Consider the following 21901-nt stretch of genomic DNA (forward strand, 5'->3'; position numbering starts at 1 on the left):
TATATATATATATATATATATATATATATATATATAAACACGCACATAATATATATGTTTAATATATTTAAAATATCTGTTAAGAAAAAGTATTTTGTTCCATCTTTTATTTTATTACTAAAAATTTTTTACAGAGCATATTTTTACTCTTTGCAGTAGATTTATTCTAAAGCATCCCGCCGTCTTGAAAGCCAAGTGAATAATAAATGGGCACATTTTACTGCAAGTTTACGTTTCTGCCATATCAGCTGTGTCCTCGTATCCCTAATGTCAAAGCCTCAGCCCTTCGTGACACAAAGATGATGTGATTTGTGTGACTCTTTGGGAGCCCTTCAGCACAGTATGTGGGAGGTGCCCACCCCGTGCCACACGAGCAGCGCGGCTCATGTTGATCTAATGCAGGAATCAGCGGGGACCGTGTGTGGATAGCGCGATATCTCCAGCTCAACGCTGGCGCTCACATCTTCTGCCATTAAGCGGCACTTTTTTGGAGATCCGCTCCGTGCTATTCGGATGCTCGGTTCAGTGGGCGTCTCGCAGAGAGCTCGTATCACTCAGAGGAAGGGAAGAGACTCGATGTATCACAGTAAGTGCGTCTTTAGTTATCAGCTGTGCATCGCTCAGTCACGCTGAACTCGCGTTTATATTGCTGCTCTGCCTGCACTTCAAACATATGCGGAGAGTGAGTATGCCGTTGCACGTTTCGCCTTTTGTTTTTGGCTAGCGACGTATTTTCTTAGGCATTTACTTAGAAAGGGACACATGCTTACTTTGACGACTGCTTAGACGTCTCTCCATTTATTACAAGACATTTCTATGTTTGCGACAGACGAGCAAACCACAGAAGATCAATTAATTATTATTTAGCATTAAAATTGTGAGTAGTAGTTCCTAGTGATAGAAGATGTAGTAGTAGTAGCATATAAAGCCTTTTATATATATATATATATATATATATATATATATATATATATATATATATATATATAATAGGCTACATGTTTCTAGTTGGAAAATGACAATTAGAGTAGTAGAATTATTAGTAGAATTATAATTTAGTTGAACTGACAGTATATTATCAGTAGAACTGTAAAAATATTGTAAATGATCACTAGTAAATGTGTATGTGTGTGCAATTTTGTTCCAATATTGTTCCAGTGTTATGTTTACTGGGCATATTTGGTATATGGAAAATAGCTTACCTTAAATTTTGTAAAGTTTGTGATAAAAGTAAAAAAAAAAAAAAACAATTTAAAATAAAAAAAAGAAATTTGACAAAAAAAATGACAGAATTCTATAATTATTTATTTGTATTATTATTTTGTCTTTAACAAATTTGATGTGCTATGATTACATGCATAAAACAAATAGCCTTGAATATATACATATATATATATATATATATATATATATATATATATATATATATATATATAAATTTTTTTTTTTTTTTTTTTGCATTGCTTCAAAAGTAATTTTAGTGCTGCAGTAGCTAGCACAAATACTTTGTATGTTCTTATGAATTCAAACTGTTGATTGGCTATTATGGCTAAAAGTGACCTTCTCTGGGATCATTATTCATCAAATCCTCAGTAAGCACTGCAGGTGTCATGATGGCGGAAGGCACAGGAGTGTACCTTTGGTTCATTCGCTAAAAACAGTATCACTCACAGATCATTTTGCATTTCAAGTCATTTCAAGTTCATGACAAAAATGATATGTGAGTGGGTGAGTTGTTTACTCTTTAACGAGTCTGCCCATTTTCTCTCATTTGACACATTCGGGCCAGTTTGTGCACCTGTTACGATAACATTACCCAGCTGACAGTATGATCAGCCAATCACGTGGAGGCACTGCTTCATATCACGTTACTTTTCACTTGTTGACGAGGAACGTGTACAGTATATATTTATATATATATATATATATATATATATATATATGTGTGTGTGTGTGTGTGTGTGTGTGTGTGTGTGTGTGTGTGTGTGAACATATACAGTATATCTATTGTTATACAGTATGTATGTGTGTATGTTCATTATATTTTGAACATATACTAAGGCTAGTCATTGATTTCAAAAAGTAAATATTTGTTTGTTGCTTTTAATCAAGTAAAAGTGACAAGCATCTTGATGTTTGCTGTGAAAGTCATCATCACTGTTGACTTTTCGAAGCTTGCTCGAATTGATCTTACATACTGAAACAGCTGGTGTTGGGTTGTGTACAGAGCGCATTAACGTCAGGACGGGTGTGCATTACTGATGCTTTGAGACATGTTGCGCTGGGGTTAATGATCTGATATGCTCTGGGTTTGATTCGGTTAGAGAGAGTCATGTTGGAGACTAGTGCCTCCGCAGATGTTTATTAATCCGCTCTCACTGTCCCTCCATCGCTTAATCCGGCCGGATTTACTGATTATTGCTGTCCACAAACTCTATAAACCACTCAGAATTTATTTATTTATTTCCCTTGACTGATTTACTTTTTTGCATCACATGTTAAAAGTCATAGCTTTCTCATATTTTGCTCCTCGTTTGATTTATTTATTGATTTAGCCGCTACATGGCTCACAATACTGTATATTCTTGAGCGATCTAAATAAAACTGAAGTCATAGACCTCATATGTATATGTGGTTGGATAGACTTATCTAGCATCTGTCGCTCAGCATCCCAGACTGCAGCTCCCTGTGTTGAGTACAATCTCATCTCGTCTGGTGGCCAAGCAGATGAGGTTTTATATGGATCATATTTAATGTTAATCACCGGTCAGGCTATAACAATGCAGGACATGTTGTATAACTATTTTTCGCTCACAGTGCAGGCATTTCTTTCAAAGCAGCCTGGTTAATGTTCGTCGCAAAACATTAGAGACAAATTCGGTGTGATTGCATGCCTGCATGCAAATGAGATTTGTATAAATCAGGCTAACATCTAATGTCAAAACACTGCTGATGGGAGAATATGTTGCATAATTATCGTCTTTGATAGTAATGTTTTGTCATTATGCGGGAAAACTGATGGCGTTTTGGATGGACTTTTGATATACTACACGGTCACAAATAGTTACCGGCGTTATCAAGACGAAAGTATGAGAGCGAGTGTGTTCTTACGCTAAGCATGGCTGCCTGTCAGAAGTGATGTAGTGCAAGTGACATTATAAAGATTCTGGGGTGGTTGGATTTCATACAAATTTCAATGGATGGTGTCTGCTGGTGGAAGCACTGAGAAAATCTGTCAGGAAGGCTGCTTCTTTATAAAATGCACACACAGTATGTGCATGCGGGTCAGGGCTGAAGAGTTTAACAGGTCGTTTTCATTTTACACTTCATTTTCCCTTCATTGGCAACAGACGTGTGAAGGCGACTAATAAGTAAAATATAGTGACATTAATTGTAACTTCCTTGCGTAGAAGTGTTTGTTTGTGATCACTCTGTTGAAACTTGTGAAACAATTTTTTTAGTAATATAAAAAAATATATATAATAAATATTCAGCTTTTACGAGAGAAATGCAGATCTGAGATGGGTATCATTATGAACACAAGTCAGGCTGTTTGTTAATTATACAGCAGTCAGGTCAACCAAAAGTTCATATTGTTTCAATCACCTGTTTTTTGGTCATTCTGAACCTGATGTTTCTATTCGGTGAAACTCTAAAGATTTTGAAAGTCAGTGAGCTTCAGTGTTGTTTGTTTTTAGACTTTCTTTAAAATATATTTTTTTGTGTTTTTCCGTCAGCTTTGTAATGACACACTGTCAAAATGATTCTTCTTTTTTTAATGAAGTTAATAATTTCAACAATTTTACAAATTCAATTAAAAACATTTGTGTTACTTGCTCTTTGTGTCTGTTTCTGAAATTTTATAGCAATTCCTGAGCGCAAATTGTTATGCAACCAATTTTCTTCAGTGCGTGCGGGGGAGTTAATGATGTGCACTGTCCCTTTAAGTGTTTTGATTGATCTAGTATTTTGAATACTCTTTGTCTTTGCTAGGAGCTTTACACCATGTTGCTTCCTTCAGGGAAATATAGAGCCCATTGGGACTCTCCTGTTGTTACTGTATCCTCCTAAGTCATACGTTGACAGAGCGAATGCATGGGGTGGCCTGAGTTAACAAAGCAACAAAGCCGTCATTTACATGTGGGCTAGGCACAGCTGGCCACTCTCACGCCAGGCAAAATAGCATTTTGGACAGTGTCCCGAGAAGTCCGTTAGCGTCTAATCTAAGGGCTCTCCTCTCCCAGCGGACCGTGTGGTAAACCAGGGTGAAGCCCGGCAAATAAAGACAAATGATCTCTGTCGCCCGCCTTGCGCCTCCAGTAAGAGACTCTCCTTTTGGCGATGCACTCTGTAGGTTTTTAAAAGCAAACAGCAGCGTGCGATTTTTCAAAACATTATTATGCACAGAGAGGCTGTGGGCCCCTGATACTTCTTTCACCCGTGCACATGCTGAGACTTGTAAGCCTCTTGTGTCATATTAAGATGAAATTTTTTCCCCCTCTCATCTAGCCATTGTGGAATCTCAAAGTCGGTTTATTTTTCTCTCTCTCACTTTCTTCCACCCCTTTCTTTGTTTTTATCGAGAGACAGCCAGTGTCTTAGCGCAAGCATACGCTGAGTGCTTTTGACACGTCTCTGCTATGGAATTATTTGCATATTTGCCAAGCATTGAAATTGATCCAGCTGACATCACAGATCAAAGCCGAGTATACTGACAGTAGTGCACTAATGGATCTAAGATGGCTGTCAATTAGGAAAAACAATCCCGCTGGCACTAAAAATGATTATTTCTCAGATACCTCTCGAGAGAGTGTGAAAAGGGTGTATTGAATGCATTTGCTCACAAAGCACTGGTTCTGATGGTTTATTAATAGCGTTCAGTGTTTAGCACTGATGGCTAAAAGGCTAAACTGAAGACATAAACGCTACTGGGAAAACAAAGTCTCGCTTTTGTTTTAACACTTAATGTTTTATTCCATATTGGCTTGAAGTTCAGGAAAGCTGACAGCTGTGTGTAATAGTGTAGAAGACTCTTTCACACAATTCCAAAACTATTTTTTTTTAGGGTTCAGGACCATAGATGAGAGGTAAAGCTGTGTTGTTATTGGGATCAAATGGATTTAAAGGAACCCCTCAAAAAGTGTGTTTTGTGAGAAATTGCCTTGAAGTGATTTTTGAAGACAGGTGAAAATGTAAGGTTGAGAATAGTGGAGGGGCATCGGTGCAGTACTGTTTCCTTTTTTCCACTTCCAAGATTACCGTCTAAAGGAATTGCTGTAAAATCAAATCTTTGGGGTCGGTTTGTTATGCTTGTTCAGGGGTACTAAAGCTATTGTTTGGGCAAATATGCAAAGTATTGAGTGAGTGTGCATTCAGTATTCAGCGTGTTTAAAAAAGTTCCCATTAAAGCAGTCCTCTTCTTTTATTCTGCTGTTATCACTGCCACTTAATGTCTCCAAGCTGTATTTTTTAAGCTCCTCGGCTTCATGTAATGATCCTCATACATGACTGCAAGTAGTCCAGCCACAAACAGTGCTATCATTCATTTTAATAACACCGCCATTGTGCCTTTTTTTATTATTCCTTAATGTCCAGTTATGTGAATGGACTTGTGAGCTGCTTTTATTTTCAGATTTCAGGGTTACAGACACATTAAAATTATGTTTTTTTTTTTTTTTTTTTTTTTACAGTCTAAAAATCGTATAAATTTATTTTTATTTGCACCACACTAGATTTAACAATGACAGTACCATGGAAAAGCAAGCGTAATATTATATACTGAATGATTACCAATTAAGATTAATATACAGTAAGGAAGGAATAATTAATGATGGGGTGTTGAATTATTAGAAAATAATGCACACCTGAGGTGATGAAGCCTCAGGTTTGCATTATATTCTAATAATTGAATGGATCTCAACAGTGTTCGGCAGCAGCGTCTCTACTAATAATGAAACTGTAAGTTCATCTTCTTCAAGAACAGTGCCGTTAATGCGTCACTTGTGAGAAATGTCATGTAGTTTGCTAAACTATTTTACTGATAAAAATTGTCAGAGCAGCACTGCTTCTGTGTGTGTGAGTGAGTGAGTGAGTGTCTGTACTGTATGTGTGTGCGTCTGTAAGGGAGAGAGAACTGGAAAAGATTGTATGTGCAGCTTTCCATTCATAAAATTATCATAAAATGAAATAATTAGTCGTTTTTTCTCTTGTTGTTTAATATATTTATTTGCTTGGTCAATGTCAATTTGGGTTTTGGTTATTTTGCTGTTGTAAGCTGTAAGGACCTTTGAAATAACTGAAATCTTGGCTGAAGTGATATGGACATGTAATGCGATCAAGATCTGCCTCCCTACTTGAGTTGTTCATTTCCCTGAAAATAATTGCACATCTTATAATGTTCGTCAACCAGTCAGATTCTAGCATTCAACAGCTCGCAGTACGATATATAATCATATAATTGTATAATGTTGATGTGTAATGTTATGTATGTTACATATGTTATGTATGTTATATGAAACATGGCAACACCATATTACTTTTTGGTTCGTGCGTTGGTTAGTGCATCGTTATTTATCTAAACCCATAAAAAGAAAGTGAAAACTGGTTTTGCGGATGGTTTAATAACCAGCACATCTGTCTCAAATAATCTGTGGTTCTGTATTAGTTCAGATTCACTGAACTGTATCCCATATCTGCCATTTCTAAATGTGTTACAGACCTATTGTCTGTTGTTTCTTATGCAATCATGGTGCAACATATTCCTTTGGGAATATGGGTAATTGTGGGTTTCATTAGTGGAGCATAACATGATAAGGCATTTATGTAACTACTGGTGCTGTGATTCCAGTTTTATTATTTACATTTAAAATGCTGTCTGATTATTCTTCCCTTTAGTAAATTTAAGATGTCAAATAGAGATGTCGTATATGATGTGCTTTAATGATGGCCTTGTCAAGCAAATTGTTTAATCAGAAAAGTGCTGCCAAACCACATGGGTGTGTTTTGAAGTGCTTATGAGAAATCGAAGACAATGTTCTTGGGAGTTCAGATGGTGCTAAAAACATTCTACTACTTTATGCTTTGGAAAACAAACATGAGGCTTCTGTCCATGAGGAATAAAGCCATCTGAGTGAGATTAAAATTATGATGTAGTTTGTCTTGAAAGAAGTGAGCAGTGTTTGTGCTGGTGCATTATTTTTACATTTAAATTATTAAAGTTATAACAGATTTTTATAGCATTAAAGGAGCCATATTGGGTATTTTTTCCCCTTAGGTCCACTTTATATATTTTTCCAGTGCTCAAAAACACTATAATTGTCCTATAATTTTTATTTTTCATTACAATTTTCCACCCCCTCTCTGACCATTATCTCTGACCATTGCTGTGTGATGCATCACATTCAAAGCCACCGAGAACATATATGATGTTCAGTATACAGTTACAGTATGAGCAGAGGTTTTCCACCAATGAGATTTCAGTGTGGGTGGGTGCAGCAGAAGTAAAAATCTAATCATGGCTGGTTAGGGCAATGACTGATAAAAAAAAAGATGTATATGAAAAATTATGCTCTGTTTTAGCATTTTATCATGTGTTATTTTGTGCTAAAAGTAAACATACTGTTTATTTTGCTGCTGTGCCTTTAAAACTATGAAAATTGACTTTTTGCATGTGCAATGGTGCAAATCTGCAGCCATTTGCAGTTTTTTAAACAGACTTAGTAAATGATCAGGGATTTTTTTTAAATGTACTGTGATGTACGTACAGAAAACACATTAAATGTATTTAATTCATTTTCTCGCCAATGTTGGCCAATACATATGAATCTATGAAACATAAACTGAAAAAATATTGCTCTGTAACTGCTGTGGTCAGATATATTGTGTATCCTTAGTTTGGTGATTTGATTGTGAGCACTTGCAATATACAGTAGGTTTCACATTTTTACCTTGAAAAATGGCAGAAATATGCATTCTGAGGACAGTACTACTATAAATTACACAGAACTTGCTGTCTTCTTTGGTTATACTATACCCATGCCATTGTGTGTCCTCACATGACTTCTCAGGTATGAGAGATTACTCCAATTTTCTGAGCGCTTCTGACAAATCGTTGCACTGAAGCAAAATCCAGGCCCTCGTGTCTTAGCAGTAATAGAAATGTGGAGTCTTTTACTCTAAATACATAATTTTTAGTTCTCAAAAATATGTCCTGAAGGACTAAGGCAATTCACAATATAATCATCTCCCAGTGGCTCAGGTTTGAGAAGTAGCAAAGCGATTTGCTCGCTATTAAAAAAGCTTTGAATTACATTACCATGTTGGATTGAATGTCATCTCATCTTATCTGGTCAGATAAGTCGCCTTGATGTGAATTATGGTTGGACCGTGATAATGAATCAGCGGCTGATCTTGATTTGACAGGCTGACTGAAGGCTACTGAGCATTTCTTTGTCAAATGTGGGATCCAGGGCTGGAGTTTGCTAAAACCCACAATTTAGACAAGCTGTGCAAAAATGACATTTAAAAAATGCATTGTCTCTGAGGGGGGAAATGATGGAGTGATACTTAAAAAATGTAGGCTGCTATCCTGCAGAAAAGCAAGTGTGCATATCAAGACCAAGTAGCCTTTATATAACAAGTGCCCTTTTCAAAATGAGCACAAATATGAGCACTTCCTGTCTAAATGTTACAGCAGGCTACAGCATGTGTTAATGTTGCAGATGGAATATTAGTCACGTCCACTACATATAACAGGTCTATCATACAACAATATCCATCTATCCATCCATCCATCCATCATTTTAATTCTAAAAATGACATGTATTTGGCCTTTGTTGGTTTACACAGTCTGGCTGCGACACATCTGCCAGAAACAAGGGTGGCTCTGTTGAGTCGTTGGCTAATCCAGCTCATCATTGGCACTGTGCTAAATAGTTGGAGAGGCACAAAAATTTGTATTGTTCCTGTCATAATGGTGATGTAATAGTGGTGGTGTTATGTTGTTGATGCTATTATTGTTCAAGGCTCAGACTGTAATTTAGCTTAGACTGTAATATAGGACCATAGCAAAGGCCTTTATGGGGCAGCAAGCTGCAGTTTGAGCAGAGTAGAATCAGTAAGCCATTGTTGCAGGGCTAGAGGTGAAACATTACATTTTTATTACATAAATCAGTAACAAGTAGATGAGTCATTAAATAAGATGTCAAGTACTGCAGATTATTAGGTGTTGGTACATTTAAATTCGAAGAGAGCATCTGAAATGGGTCCATGTTTTATTAGAGCATAACAAGGTACTTGCAAATGGAAGTATCATTAATCTGAGACGTGCTGCATAATATATATATATATTCATCTAAAGGTAGTGATAACAATGTTAGCAGGGCTTTTGTGCTTTCAGGTCATAGGCTTTTTAAGTAATCTGACTTGATAGAAAACCTTGATTGATGTTGGCTCATTTAACCCTCTAGTGATGTTGGGACTATATTTTTGCGACCTCACTCAAAGGGCGGGGTTTTATTCTGTGGATTTTTATTGCTAATTTCTGCAGATCTCTGGTGCTAAACTTGGGTTCTGTGGACATTGCAGCGTATTAGTGGTGGATTTATTGTTGTCAGCCTAAGATACTGCTATGGCAAAGAGTGTCCAGTGCAGCAGAACTCACAGCCTTGGGCATTTGTCAGCTGTCGATGTGAGATCTTGTTTGGTAGTAAAGCTTAAGGCACAGGCAACATTGACTGCAATTTCACACTCCCAGCTACTGCTTATAAATCTTGTACAACTTTCAAAAATATGACTTTGGTGCTATATTTCTTATATATTTCTGTTTTAATGAATCTGGAATTCTTTTATTTTCTAGTTGTTGTGTTCTTACAAATGTATTCTTGCTAAATCAAAATTTGTCCATTTATATCCATGATCCATGACGTCGTTCACAACTCATTTTACCACTGTAATGCGACTCATTTACAAATGAAACCATTTTAAACACCGTTCCATATATTCAGTGAGAAATAATGTATGGAAGGACTTTATTTTATTTGTCAGAAATTGATTTGATAGTAAAAAGTGGATGATACATACCAAAATGAAGCCATGTGGCTGGAGATGCGTTGAAAGTAAGATGGCTGAAAAGCAGAACTAGCAAGTTATTACATTTTGATAAAGGTTCATGAGGACAGACATTTATTTCCTTTGAAAGAACATGAACAGATGAATAATGCACAATACAACTAGAAATGTGCATTTAAAAAGTAAATCTGAGGTCAGCTTTGATTTCATGCTGATACCCAATGGCTCCATTCTCAGAATAATATTTGCGTGCAGTTTGCACATGCTTGATACCTGACTGATTATATTTCACGGATGCTGTTCATTTATATGAACCATAGTACTATATTAAAATGTTTTATAGTATAATTAATAGCATAATTGAATATATGTATATATACTGTGTAATTCATTATTTATTTTTAATAAATTAAAAATAGTATACTCCCTTTTAAGTTGTCTTGAATGCTTTACAATTAGGCTATGCTTTAAACACAGCCATGATCTCTCATGACTGGTATTCCTTCTTCCATGAGCAAAATTCAAGCCAGCAGGCCAGCAGCCAATTTAGGTTGTGGAAGGGAAAGAGAGATTTTTAAAGCTTAAAGATTAGGAGTACCAAGGGGTCAAGGTTTGACTGGTTAGCATGGCTGTGGCCTCTACTCGTACAGTACATGCTTTAACTGTAGCTATTAACAGCCAAACAAAAGGAGCAGTGTAATTATTTTGTGATAAATAATTAACATTTCAGTTTTCTAGTATCCAATTCAGTATTGTCATTGTGTCATGTTCCTGGAGCTTCAAAGCAGTTTAATTAATACTGGATTAATATAAAGCTATGAAAAGTTCATGATAAGACCAGGAACCTTCAGTAAGAAAGTGAATATGTTTTGACTTCATAATGACATTTACAGAGTATAAATAGTATTTTACCATATAGTATTTAAATAAATGAAGGCAAGCTGACAGATACCGTGAAGAGGAAGTGACAAAGCAGCCAGATCTCACTGAACCTTTGACTGCGAATCCTATTCGGCTCCCTACATTGTAACGAGATTGGCAAAGACAGAGTGGCTCAGCCATGAAGGTTACAGCCAACACAAAGAGCTCAGCTTCAGAAAGAGGCAGCAGAAAGACTTTTGTGCGGCTTTGCGTTGCAAACCATAAGAAGACATTTTAAGCCACTCTCTTTATATCAGCCATTGCCTGAAGCTCCATGCAGCAGCGGTGACTCTTTTTTTTTTATGCTCATGCACTCCCTCACCCATCTTTCTGAGTGCTTGTCATTGATGCACCAATGCATGCCTGACTTTCAGCACCCTGGGCTCCTCTCTGGTTTGGAGAGAGGGATTTTCTGGCCCAAAAAAAAAAAAGCATGAAAGATGGAAGCATGTCACTTAAGAAACATATAGCCACTTTGAAAATAGATTTTATAAAAAGAAAGCAAAAGGGAAATGCACAACCCCCCTCCAAGGCAGCTCGAAGAGAAAACAAAAATCTTTTTTAGCTGTTTTTGACGGTGACAGTTTTTGAACACACATGCAAAGGACATTGATTGCAAGCTAGATTTGCAGATTTATCAAAGTTAAGACTCTGAAACGCCCCCCTAAAATGGCTCATTCAAACACGCCCCCAAATATCTACATCACTATGTGGAAATATTTGCGTAATGCTGCCCAAATGTTCATGCAAAAAGAAGGCATGGTTTCAGTAACCGCAGTTGGTGTTGAAGCAGCCGTGTCAGAGAGATGCTGTGTGTATCTAGGCGAAAGTAAAAGCACTTTATTTGGCTTTCCAAAAGTAGATGCATTAAGGAATCTTTAAGATTACTTACAACAGAACAGCAATGCATTTTATTTCGTGAACCTAGGAGAGGAGGTCATTCTGACTTCTTACAAACAATCTGGTGCTTCTGAATCAGCTACTGTAAGTATGTTTTGTTATTAGTTTAAGTATTTGCAAATGACTATTATTATTAACTGTCTTTACATTTATTTTAAAATATGAAGCTTGCGATTATGGAAAGGGGCGTTACATTTCTAGTGCTTGTGTTGTTCGGCCAATCACAATGCACTGGGTCAGTTGGACAATCAGTGTACACCTCGCTGCAGGTGGCGCTTTTCGGAAGGAGGGACTTTGTAGAAAACGACACGTTTGAGAGAGGCGGGGCATAGAGGACCTACAATAATGGACAGTATTTGAAAAATCATGTGTTTTTTTTAACATTAAAGCATGTCAGCATATTCTGTTACACTAAATACACAAAATAATAATCTTTTAAAAAGCATCATATGATTTTATACAGGCTTTGTTAGGAACTATATTTATTATTGGCACAAAAAGAGACTGGGAATATTGTGTCTTTATGTATGTTATATAATAATAACTTAATTTATTGAATTGCATACTGTAAATCAATATCAGATTCAAAATTGTGTTGTCATATTCTTTGTGTAGTTTGTAAGTCACTACAGGAAGGTTTTCATGAGAGTGTGTTGCGAGATGTTCTTGACTATAAGATTGAGCATTTCATTTGTGAACAAACGGGAGACAATAAAACAATTCACATTGTAAGTTGAGAGGCATGAGTGCCCTAGATTTGATCAACACATGTCTTGAAATAGCACATTAACCCCATCCTCTGCTGGATCAATTGTGTAGCTTGTTCTGCGGTCTGGATTCTCCACCTCATTTGTTGGCCTTCTCAGTCATGTCTAAGTATCAGCTACAAATTAAAGCTTGTGGTCGAATCAGCATGCCTGTGAAGGCCGAGCTCAGTGGTCCTCATTTAAATGTTTTTGTCCCTTGACCCCTTGAAAAAGGAAAGAAATGGCTCTCATTTAGAGCGTTTCAGTGCAAGCGTGTCATCAGATCGTTCACGTTTGATCTTCCGATCAATCACAGCAATAACCTGTACTTGGAAACAGCATGCTAATAGAGACATTTCTTAAGAAATATGTTTTTTTAGCAAATTGTTTAAATTGCTTGTTTTACTGTAAAATATATGTAATGTTGTGTGTGTTTTTGGCAAAAGTTGTCATCTTGCTATTTTGGTGTGATTTAGTATTTATAATAATTTAAAGAAACCAAAAGCCTAATGTGAAAATTCTGTCATCGTTTACTCACTTTCAAGCTGTTTCTACATAATTTCCAATGAAAAAAAGGAGATGTTGGGCAAAACATTCAATGACATTTTACAATGGAACTGTAAAATTTATATATATATATATATATATATATATATATATTTTTTTTTTTTTTTTTTTTTTGAGCACTAAATCAGCATATTAGAATGATTTCTGAAGGATCATGCTGACACTGAAGACAGAAATGGCTGCTGACAATTCAGCTTTACTGAAATAAATCTATTAACACAGAAAACAGTTTGTCTAAATGCAATTTCCTATTATTACTGTTTTTACTTTTTAATCAGTTATATAGACAGCCATGGCAAGCATTAAAAACTTATTTTAAAACATAAAAAATATTCACTATTCCAGACTTTTGACTTGTATTTTTTTTTTTAATTATTATTATTATTTTTAGCCTGTCTTATGAGAGAGATAGACCAACTTTTATCCATCATTCCCTGAAAATAAGATCTCAGATTTAATTAGTGCTTCATGCTTAATTTTAATTAGTGCTTTAATTAGTAATCAGTATTATTTGTTTTAGATAATTTTGAATATAATGTTAATGGTTTATTTTTTTATTTTAGTTTTATGGTTTCACTATGATATTTCTGCTATTTTTGAACCTTGAGATCTCTTTCATTGTGTGCCAAATAAAAATAATAATAATAATAATAAAAGAAAGAGAGCCACATAGGTTTGGAACAACATGTGGGTGAGTAAATGATGATGTTCCTTTTAAAATGGCAATAAAAATATCAGGAACTTAACTCTTACTTTTTTGTCCATTGGAAATATCCTTTGTCTTCTACCAGGTGTAAAGGGCATTTCCAAAGGGCAAAGTAGTGATAGAGGATCTGCTATTGACATATCTTGATATAGAAAAAACCCATATCCGCACATCACATCAATGTAGATCTAGCAGATTTTCAGTCTGAAGTGTAGGCTGTACTTGGCCGCTCTGGTTTCAGATGAAAGAAAATATCCCTCTAACCCAGGCACAGAGAAAAGAGAGCTAGTATGTGAGAGCAGATTAAGGTGGAGCTGGGGTTGAGGAGGAGGGGTGGAGGGTGACCTGGAGATTGGACTGATTGAAATACAGATAAGATATTAGACATGATGCGTCGACAAATCCTTAGCTTAAGTTGTTGACGTTACTTTTCAGGAAATAAAGTGGATTCAATCTCAGCAACCCTTGTGATTTTCAATCTGGAAAGCTCTTTGGAAATTTTGCCTCTGGATATTCGAGCGGAAAGGTGTTAGCATCTTTTTCATTTGGGCTCTGCTGAATTAATAAACTGCAAACGGCGAGGCTTGTCCACTGCAACAGTCATGCTTTCAAGCCGGATTCATTCCTGCTCTTCCTCCTTGTAAAGCAGAACTTGGCTTTTTCTCAAGGCAACTCTTGACATGTTCCCTCTCACGATTACTCTGCTCACTCTGTAGAATGCTGTATAAATCACACCGTGTCCCATTAACATCTGTCTTTCTCAGACGGTAGTTCAGAACCGAACGCCCCTCAATTCACCCTCCCAGACAGCCGGTCTGAACAGGAATTTGAGAGTGGTATAGAGAAGCACAGTGAAATCCATATGCACTTCAAAGATTAGATTGATCTGTGTTTTATGCTCTGATTTTTCAAGTTTATATTGCTGCCAATGTAGCGAAGATTACCTATTTCTAAGTTTGTTTTTGCTCCTTTCAATGTCTGTGCCCAGGCTTCCTTATCTAGTAAAGTCTGGGGAATATTTCACCACAAAATCAAGTAAAAAAAAAAAAAAAAAAACTAAGCAAAATTATTCTAACCAAATTATCATTAGTGTAATGTGAAAAAATCTTATTCTGATTGGTTGAATCTCATATTTTTTTTTAGTAAACGATATACACAGAATTGTACCTAACCTACTAAATGTGTGTATGTGTGTGTTTTTAGTTTTTTATCATTTTATTTTAACATACTGTGCAAGAAATCTTAATGGGTTTCACTAGTATGTATAACTTTCTTTATGAAAAAATATTTTTCTTTTTGATTTTGGTGTGAAATATATATATAATTTTTATTTTAATTTTTACTTCAAGAAATAATGAATCTTCAGATAAAAATATCAAATATTTTGTGCTCTGATAAACACAATGTTTTGTGCTCAACAGAAACACAATGAAGCTGTCTGTTCATTAAACCCATCATTTGTTTCGCTAAATTAGGAAAATTTTAAAGACACAAGCTATGCTTGGGGATTCTGGGACTTTACAGTAGACCCCATTGATTTCCACTCCTTTTCCAGCAGCTTTTGTGCTTTGCACTGTCAAAAACTTGAAACACATAGAGAATTACTCCTTTCCTAGACACAATGTGTGCTTGGTCCCGATTCCATGGTGATCCCTAAGGGACTCCAACTGAGAAGTAAAAACAGAACCTAAAAACAACGCTTCCTCTCCTCATTCTCACTACAAACACCACTCAACCACACCAAGCACACAGTAGATGTCGAAGTTTGCCATGTGAAGATTCAACAAATGTATTCAACTGTACCGAGTGTGAAAGAAAGTGTTATTTAGCCTGGGACTGATATAGAAAAAGCTCCACAACTTACATTATAGAGTATTGAATCAGGACCCAAATTGGCACATGAGATCACATTCTCGTTATAATAAACTTAAAAGGACTACTCGCCCTCATGTCGCTCTAAACCTGTAAGACCTTTGTTCATCTTCTGAACACAGATGCAGTTATTCTTTTCAAATAAGTAAAGCCAGTTACTTTGTTTCCTATGTATTGACTGACAGCTCTCATGTTGCCATGTTGAGAGAAATCGGGAGTGAGTGCAGAGCATTGTGTGTATGAAGTTATTGTAGTTCTACACTAAATATGAACATGCATTTACTCATCTTACTCATCGCAAAAACAGATTCAGTATTCCTCAAAATGAATAAAAACAGTCAAATGCAAACTCGGTATATTATACAAATCTGCAATAATTAAATATGTTAAAGAAGACAAATATAATTTACGTATTTAATCCTATTTTATTAACCAATGTCTTTGCTACTGACCTTAAATGATCCAATTAAAATCTTACTAATAACAACAATGACACATTTGATGTTCATTTTTATTATTGCTGAATAGTGTTGAACTTTCTTCTCCATCATATTCTTCATGTAATTAGTTTGAGCGGCAAACTCTACTCTACAGATGTGAATTTACATTTCCTTCAGCCTGAACCATATTACACTTTTGATGTAAAAGGCTTTTACATTTGGAAAAAAATATTTTTTTTTATATTAAAATCAAAAAAGCAAGCCTTGGACAGGTAACTCAAAAGTATCGTGACGCATTACTTTCCATAAAAAGTAACTAAGTAACGTAGTTAGTTACTTTTTAAAGGAGTAACGCAATTTTGTAATGCATTCATTTTGAAAGTAATTTTCACATTTTATAAGCACTTTTGTTTTTGTGCTTCAGTTGGCAGTATGTCACATTACAGAAGAAAAAGGCACTGAAAAAACTGCTGTAACAGTTTCCACTCGGACATTGCTAGTACATTTAACTATTAAAAAGAAACCGCAAGTAATGCACTGAATTATGCCTGAAATTCTGAAGTATAAAACTGAAATGGTACCTTCTTGTAAATGTACTCCAATAATCAAAAAATAATTTTACAGTGTAGGTGGTGAGCATAATTTTATAATGAAAAGCAAATTCAACATGTTTATTTCAGGTGCCAAGAAGAACTGAATCAGAATTGAAATAGTGAGACATTATGGCAGCACTCCGCATTTGAACTGGGTCAACTATTACTAGAACTTAACCAGAGTGAAGGATCTTTGAATCAAACTAAGCACCTATTTTCTGTGTTCCTTGCAGAGTGAAGAACGAGAAACCACAGAGAGGCCTCCATACCTTCGTGATTGGATGCGAGTTGACTTTGACCATACCAAAGTGAAGATGAAGTTGCTATGGAAACTGCTGGTTCTGCAGTCATTCCTGGGGAGCCTTGCAGGTAAAAGTATCTTATTAAGAACTTCTGATGCATGCATGGCAGCTCCTCTTTGTGAAGTCTGGTTCCGTATCCCTATGTATATAGACCAGGGGTCTGTCTGAAAAGACGTCACCCAGAGATTGCAGCCAACTCGGATGCAATTTATATAAGCAAATAATATGCCTAATCATTCAAAAGGAGAAGAGCAGTTGCAAAGAAGAGTAGTTCAGTTAACAGGAGAGCAATTGTTAAAGTAAATAACAGGATCCAGCGGACAGATCCGAGAGGAAGGGCTGGCGGCTGTTTGCTTGATAGTTTTGAATATAAATTAGATGATCGGCTTGCAAGATAGGATACTAAGATGAAAAATACTAATTTGAATGTACTGATAGCTAAGAATGTGAGATTTAATCAAGAAGAGGGAGAAATCCAAATCTTTATTCTTTGTCAGACTGATATAATTTATAGCGGTATGAAATTAAATTCTGGGGGACGCTACTGACCCAGAGGTGCTCTGTGCTGCACAATTGAAAACGACTTGTTACAGAAAGCCAATTACTGAGTGTTACTTTGAGGAAAACAGAGCTAAAGAAGTGTGATGTTTAGCTCTTATCAGTGTTACATTAAGGCTGATTTGATTCATCGACTGACAGATTGATTGATTGATTGATTGATTGATTGATTGATTGATTGATTGATTGATTGATTGATTGATTGGTTGATTGATTGGGTTTCTTGTGCTTTACGATGCTTTTTTTTCATTTTTAAATTGTTTTACTAAGTTTTTGTATTTTAATGAAAATGTCCTTTAAAATGACTAAAATGTATTTATTTAAATTTAATTGGTGTGTAATTTGTTTCAAGTTAACCTGTGCATTTGCTTCATTTTCTCTGCAATGTACTTGTAATGTTTATATTTTGCATATATTTAATATATCCATATATATAACCATCATCATCAACAGTGTCTCGTAAGATTTTAATTAATCACAGTAAAGTGTATTTTCATCTTATTCTCTTATCACTGACAAATGCTTTCAGTGCTTACTTTAACAAGATTAACCCTTGTGTTTTGTGAGGTGGATGATTTGAGGGAAATACTATGGAAATTGTTCCCCATTGACATTTTAGTTAACACAAACTAGTTACAAACCTATAAAGTTCATACCGTGCAACACCATTGAAGTCAATGATCCTTCCCACTCACAGTGTCTTAAAAGAGAAAATAAGAGCTGTAGGGAAGTAAAACTCACCCCCCTCATCTATCTATAAAGTCTTTGTTGTTAATTAATGTACAAAGAGAGGAAATGGTGATACGCGTGTATTTAAACTCGTATCTTGAATTTCATATTTCATTAAGGAACAATTAAAATGGCTATTATCTCTATTAATACTTTCTTTGTTTTACCTGAGGGCTCTTTTACATCAATCATAATCTGATTCTGAGAAGCAGTCCCATTTCTCATACTTAACACTGTCTGTGTGAAATTAGCACTTTTTACCTTCTTTTAAGTATTTAATCAACTAGTGAGATGACAGACTGCTAATTATCTACTTTAGTTCACATTTAAGGAATGAAGGAGAAAGATCCACAGATGATTCAAATTATCATCACTTATGTATATTTGCGCATTTTCTTTACCTTTGGCTTTGGTGATAGTAGTGGGAGGGTTTTTTTTTTTTTTTTTTTTTTGAGGAAAAGATGCCAGCAAGTGCCGAAGCATCTCATTTAGTTGGTTGAGAGAATGTCCTCAAGGAGTGGTGAAGAAGAAGAAGCTCACATTTAAAATAGTTATGATCTGATTCACATACAGTATGTGACCCTGGACCACAAAACCAAGTGTAAATTTTTCAAAATTAAGATTTATACATCATTTGAAAAAGAGAGAGAGAGAAAAAAAAAGAAAAAAATACTTTCCATTGATGTATGGTTTATTAGGATTGGACAATATTTGATCGAGATACGAATAACTATTTGAAAATCTGGAATCTGAATATGCAAAAAAAAAAAAAAAAAAATTGCCTGTATATTTGTCCAAATGAATTCTTAGCAATGCATATTACTAATCAAAAAGTAAGTTTTGATATATTTACGGTAGGAAATTGACTAAATATTTTCATGGAACATGTTCTTTAGTTAATATCTTAATGATTTTTTCATTAAATAAAAATAATTTTGACCCATACAATGTGTTTTTTTTTTGGCTATTGCTAAAAATATACCCGAGCGATTTAAGACTGGTTTTCTGGTCCAGGGTCACATATTATTCTAAATGAGGAAAGGAGTGAGTTTATGTGTCTTTTAAATCTGTAGTGTTTATACTAACACATGACAGCATGGAAAATGAAGCTGCTGAAAGGAGCAGAATAAATTCTATGAAAGTTCTCTGAACTTCAAGTTTAATGTTGTCAGAATTTGTATTTGAAGACTGAAGTTCCCTTTCAAAGGGAAATTCACTCACCTAATGTGAGACTTCTTTTCTTCCACACTGGCCGCTCTTTTCCATGCAATTACAATGAATGTGAATCACATGAGGTTGAGTAAATAGTGACAGAATCTTCAGTTATGGGTGAACATCTGTTCAGTTACATTATCTCCCAACACATGCTTGGATCAGAAAAGACACTGTGTTTGGTGGTACTTGACTTTCTTGCACTGAGGGATCTTTGTTCTTGCCTTGTATTTTCAGTTAGTGGTGGGTGGCACTGGTTTTTGTAGTGTTGTATTCCCTTTTAATCCCGAACTGACAGGAAAGGTCGTGCAACCTGCCGAACAGCAGAGACGAGGAAGGTTTGCCCCTGAAAAGATGAGGCTTGGCAGGGCGACTGCTCAGAATGCTGAGAGGGGACCGCAATGATCTCCATCCCCTGCTAGGCATCTTCCTTTGTTCTCTCACAGCAGTGCACAGTGACAGGGGCGAGCTGTCTGCCACACACACACACACACACACGTCACTCCACCCTGATCACCCACCCAGTTAGCATGTGATTACCTTAGCATCACACACACTTCAACCAACACACGCCGCATTCTAATCCCCTGTCTGTTTCTCTTGTTCTCATTGACTCAGGGCCAGGCTCATTATTTTAGATTTGGGTTTCTTCAACACGCTGTCATGATTCAAGGAATACTCCAAGCAACATGATTTCCCTTTCTGGCAGAAGATATGGCTCAAAAAATGAAAATGTGATCATTATTTACTCATCCTTATGTCTTTTCAAACCTGTAAGGGGTTTCTTTTTTGTACAAACAAAGTCAGTGTGGTCCAATGTTGGGCAAAACATTGCTAAAAATGTCTTCTTTTGTGTTCTACAGAGGAAAGAAATTATACAGGTTTGGAATGACATTAGGGTAAATATATATCTCAGAATTGTCATGTCTGGTTGAACTATCTTATTGTATTTATATTTATTTTATTTTTTAAACTCAACCTTGCGTCCTTCCAAATTTGTATGACTATTTTTTTCATGCAACGAGTCAGTTGGGTCCAACATTATTTAAAACATCTTCTTTTTTCTTCAGAGGAAAAAAAAGTCATACAGGTAAATGTGGACAGTTAAAATTTTGGGTGAACTGTCAATTTCTCCATACAATGGTCTTTTTATAAAAGGGTATTGGTATGTATATTTATTTTTTTATGGAAATCCAATGAAAAAAAATCTGCATATTAAGCAACCACGTGGTAAAGCCTTTTTTTTTTGATAGTCAGTTAACCATTTTATCTCATTGGGGAAAAAATCTGATTCATAAATGAGAAGTTTGGCAAAAACATGTTTGCATGATGCAGCATTTCATTTAAGAAATAAATACTCAAAAGTAATTTAACTAACGTAAAATGAATTGCATCCCAATCTGTATTCCCAAATTACTTATGTTTTCGCCACTCTTAAATTTTATTCATCACTTCTCACAGATACAGTATGCTCACAGATAACCACATATACACGCACATAACAGAAGAAAATCCAGCCGGGTTTGACACATTTTAACTCTCACCCCGCACAACTTTAATTCCCCTATTCTGTGCCATTTGATTTATCCGTCTGAGACACCATCTGAAAAGACACAAAGTGACATTGAAGCATTCCACTGAGGTAAATCAAAACAGAAAATGATGCAATAAAAGGAAATTGGAGAAGGCGTAGGTGAATGTAGCTAAATCGTGATTTGGTTTTACATTTGAGCAGGTGAGTTAAACTTAAAAGGCCTGAGATGTTTGTTTCTTGCAGTCAGTGGTTTATATGAAGCATGCATGTGGCAGTTCAATACTTGAGCCAGACAAACTTACAAACAAACCACTTGACATTTTCCCTTACCATCTGAGCTGTTTCATTTGCCCAGTCTTTGATTACACATTTTTTCCAGACAGTGAAGTGCTCTTTGCCATTAGCTGCTATTAGGAAGCAACATTTTTGCAAACAAAATGATGCAATTCCTAATTCCAAAAAAACATCTGAACCATTTGATATTTCATTTCTAAAAATAATAATAATAATAATAATAATACTTAGAACTAAAATTTTTATACATTCCAGACATGTATGACTCTCCCCACCAGAATTCACTGTTAAAAAAAATAAAGGTTATTTATTTTCATCTGTGGTTCCATGAAGAACAATTTAACATCCATTAAAACAACAAAAGGTACTGGAAAAAGGTAGTTTAGATTTTTTAAATGTTCATCACACTAAAAATGGTTATTCTATGGTGTTGCTGTTGTTGTTGTTGTTTTTTTATGT

General features: G+C 35.5%; 1 protein-coding gene across 3 annotated transcripts in view; it reads left to right on the plus strand.

Annotated features, from left to right (window-relative positions):
- Window positions 1-279: 279 nt before the first annotated feature.
- The window catches only part of LOC113096436 (contactin-4-like), a 120104-nt gene continuing 98482 nt past the window's right edge, over window positions 280-21901 (plus strand). For 2 of the 3 annotated variants that reach the window (XM_026261821.1, XM_026261826.1), the window contains exons 1-2: window positions 624-682; window positions 17047-17182. In XM_026261821.1, coding sequence (XP_026117606.1) covers window positions 674-682; window positions 17047-17182 — 145 coding nt within the window. In that variant the 5' untranslated portion in view covers window positions 624-673. Of the gene's footprint in view, window positions 587-623; window positions 683-17046; window positions 17183-21901 lie in introns of those variants that run through there. The other variant, XM_026261833.1, reaches the window with a different exon arrangement.

The sequence above is a fragment of the Carassius auratus genome, chromosome 6 (assembly GCF_003368295.1).
Source record: "Carassius auratus strain Wakin chromosome 6, ASM336829v1, whole genome shotgun sequence".
NCBI classification, from domain to species: domain Eukaryota; kingdom Metazoa; phylum Chordata; class Actinopteri; order Cypriniformes; family Cyprinidae; genus Carassius; species Carassius auratus.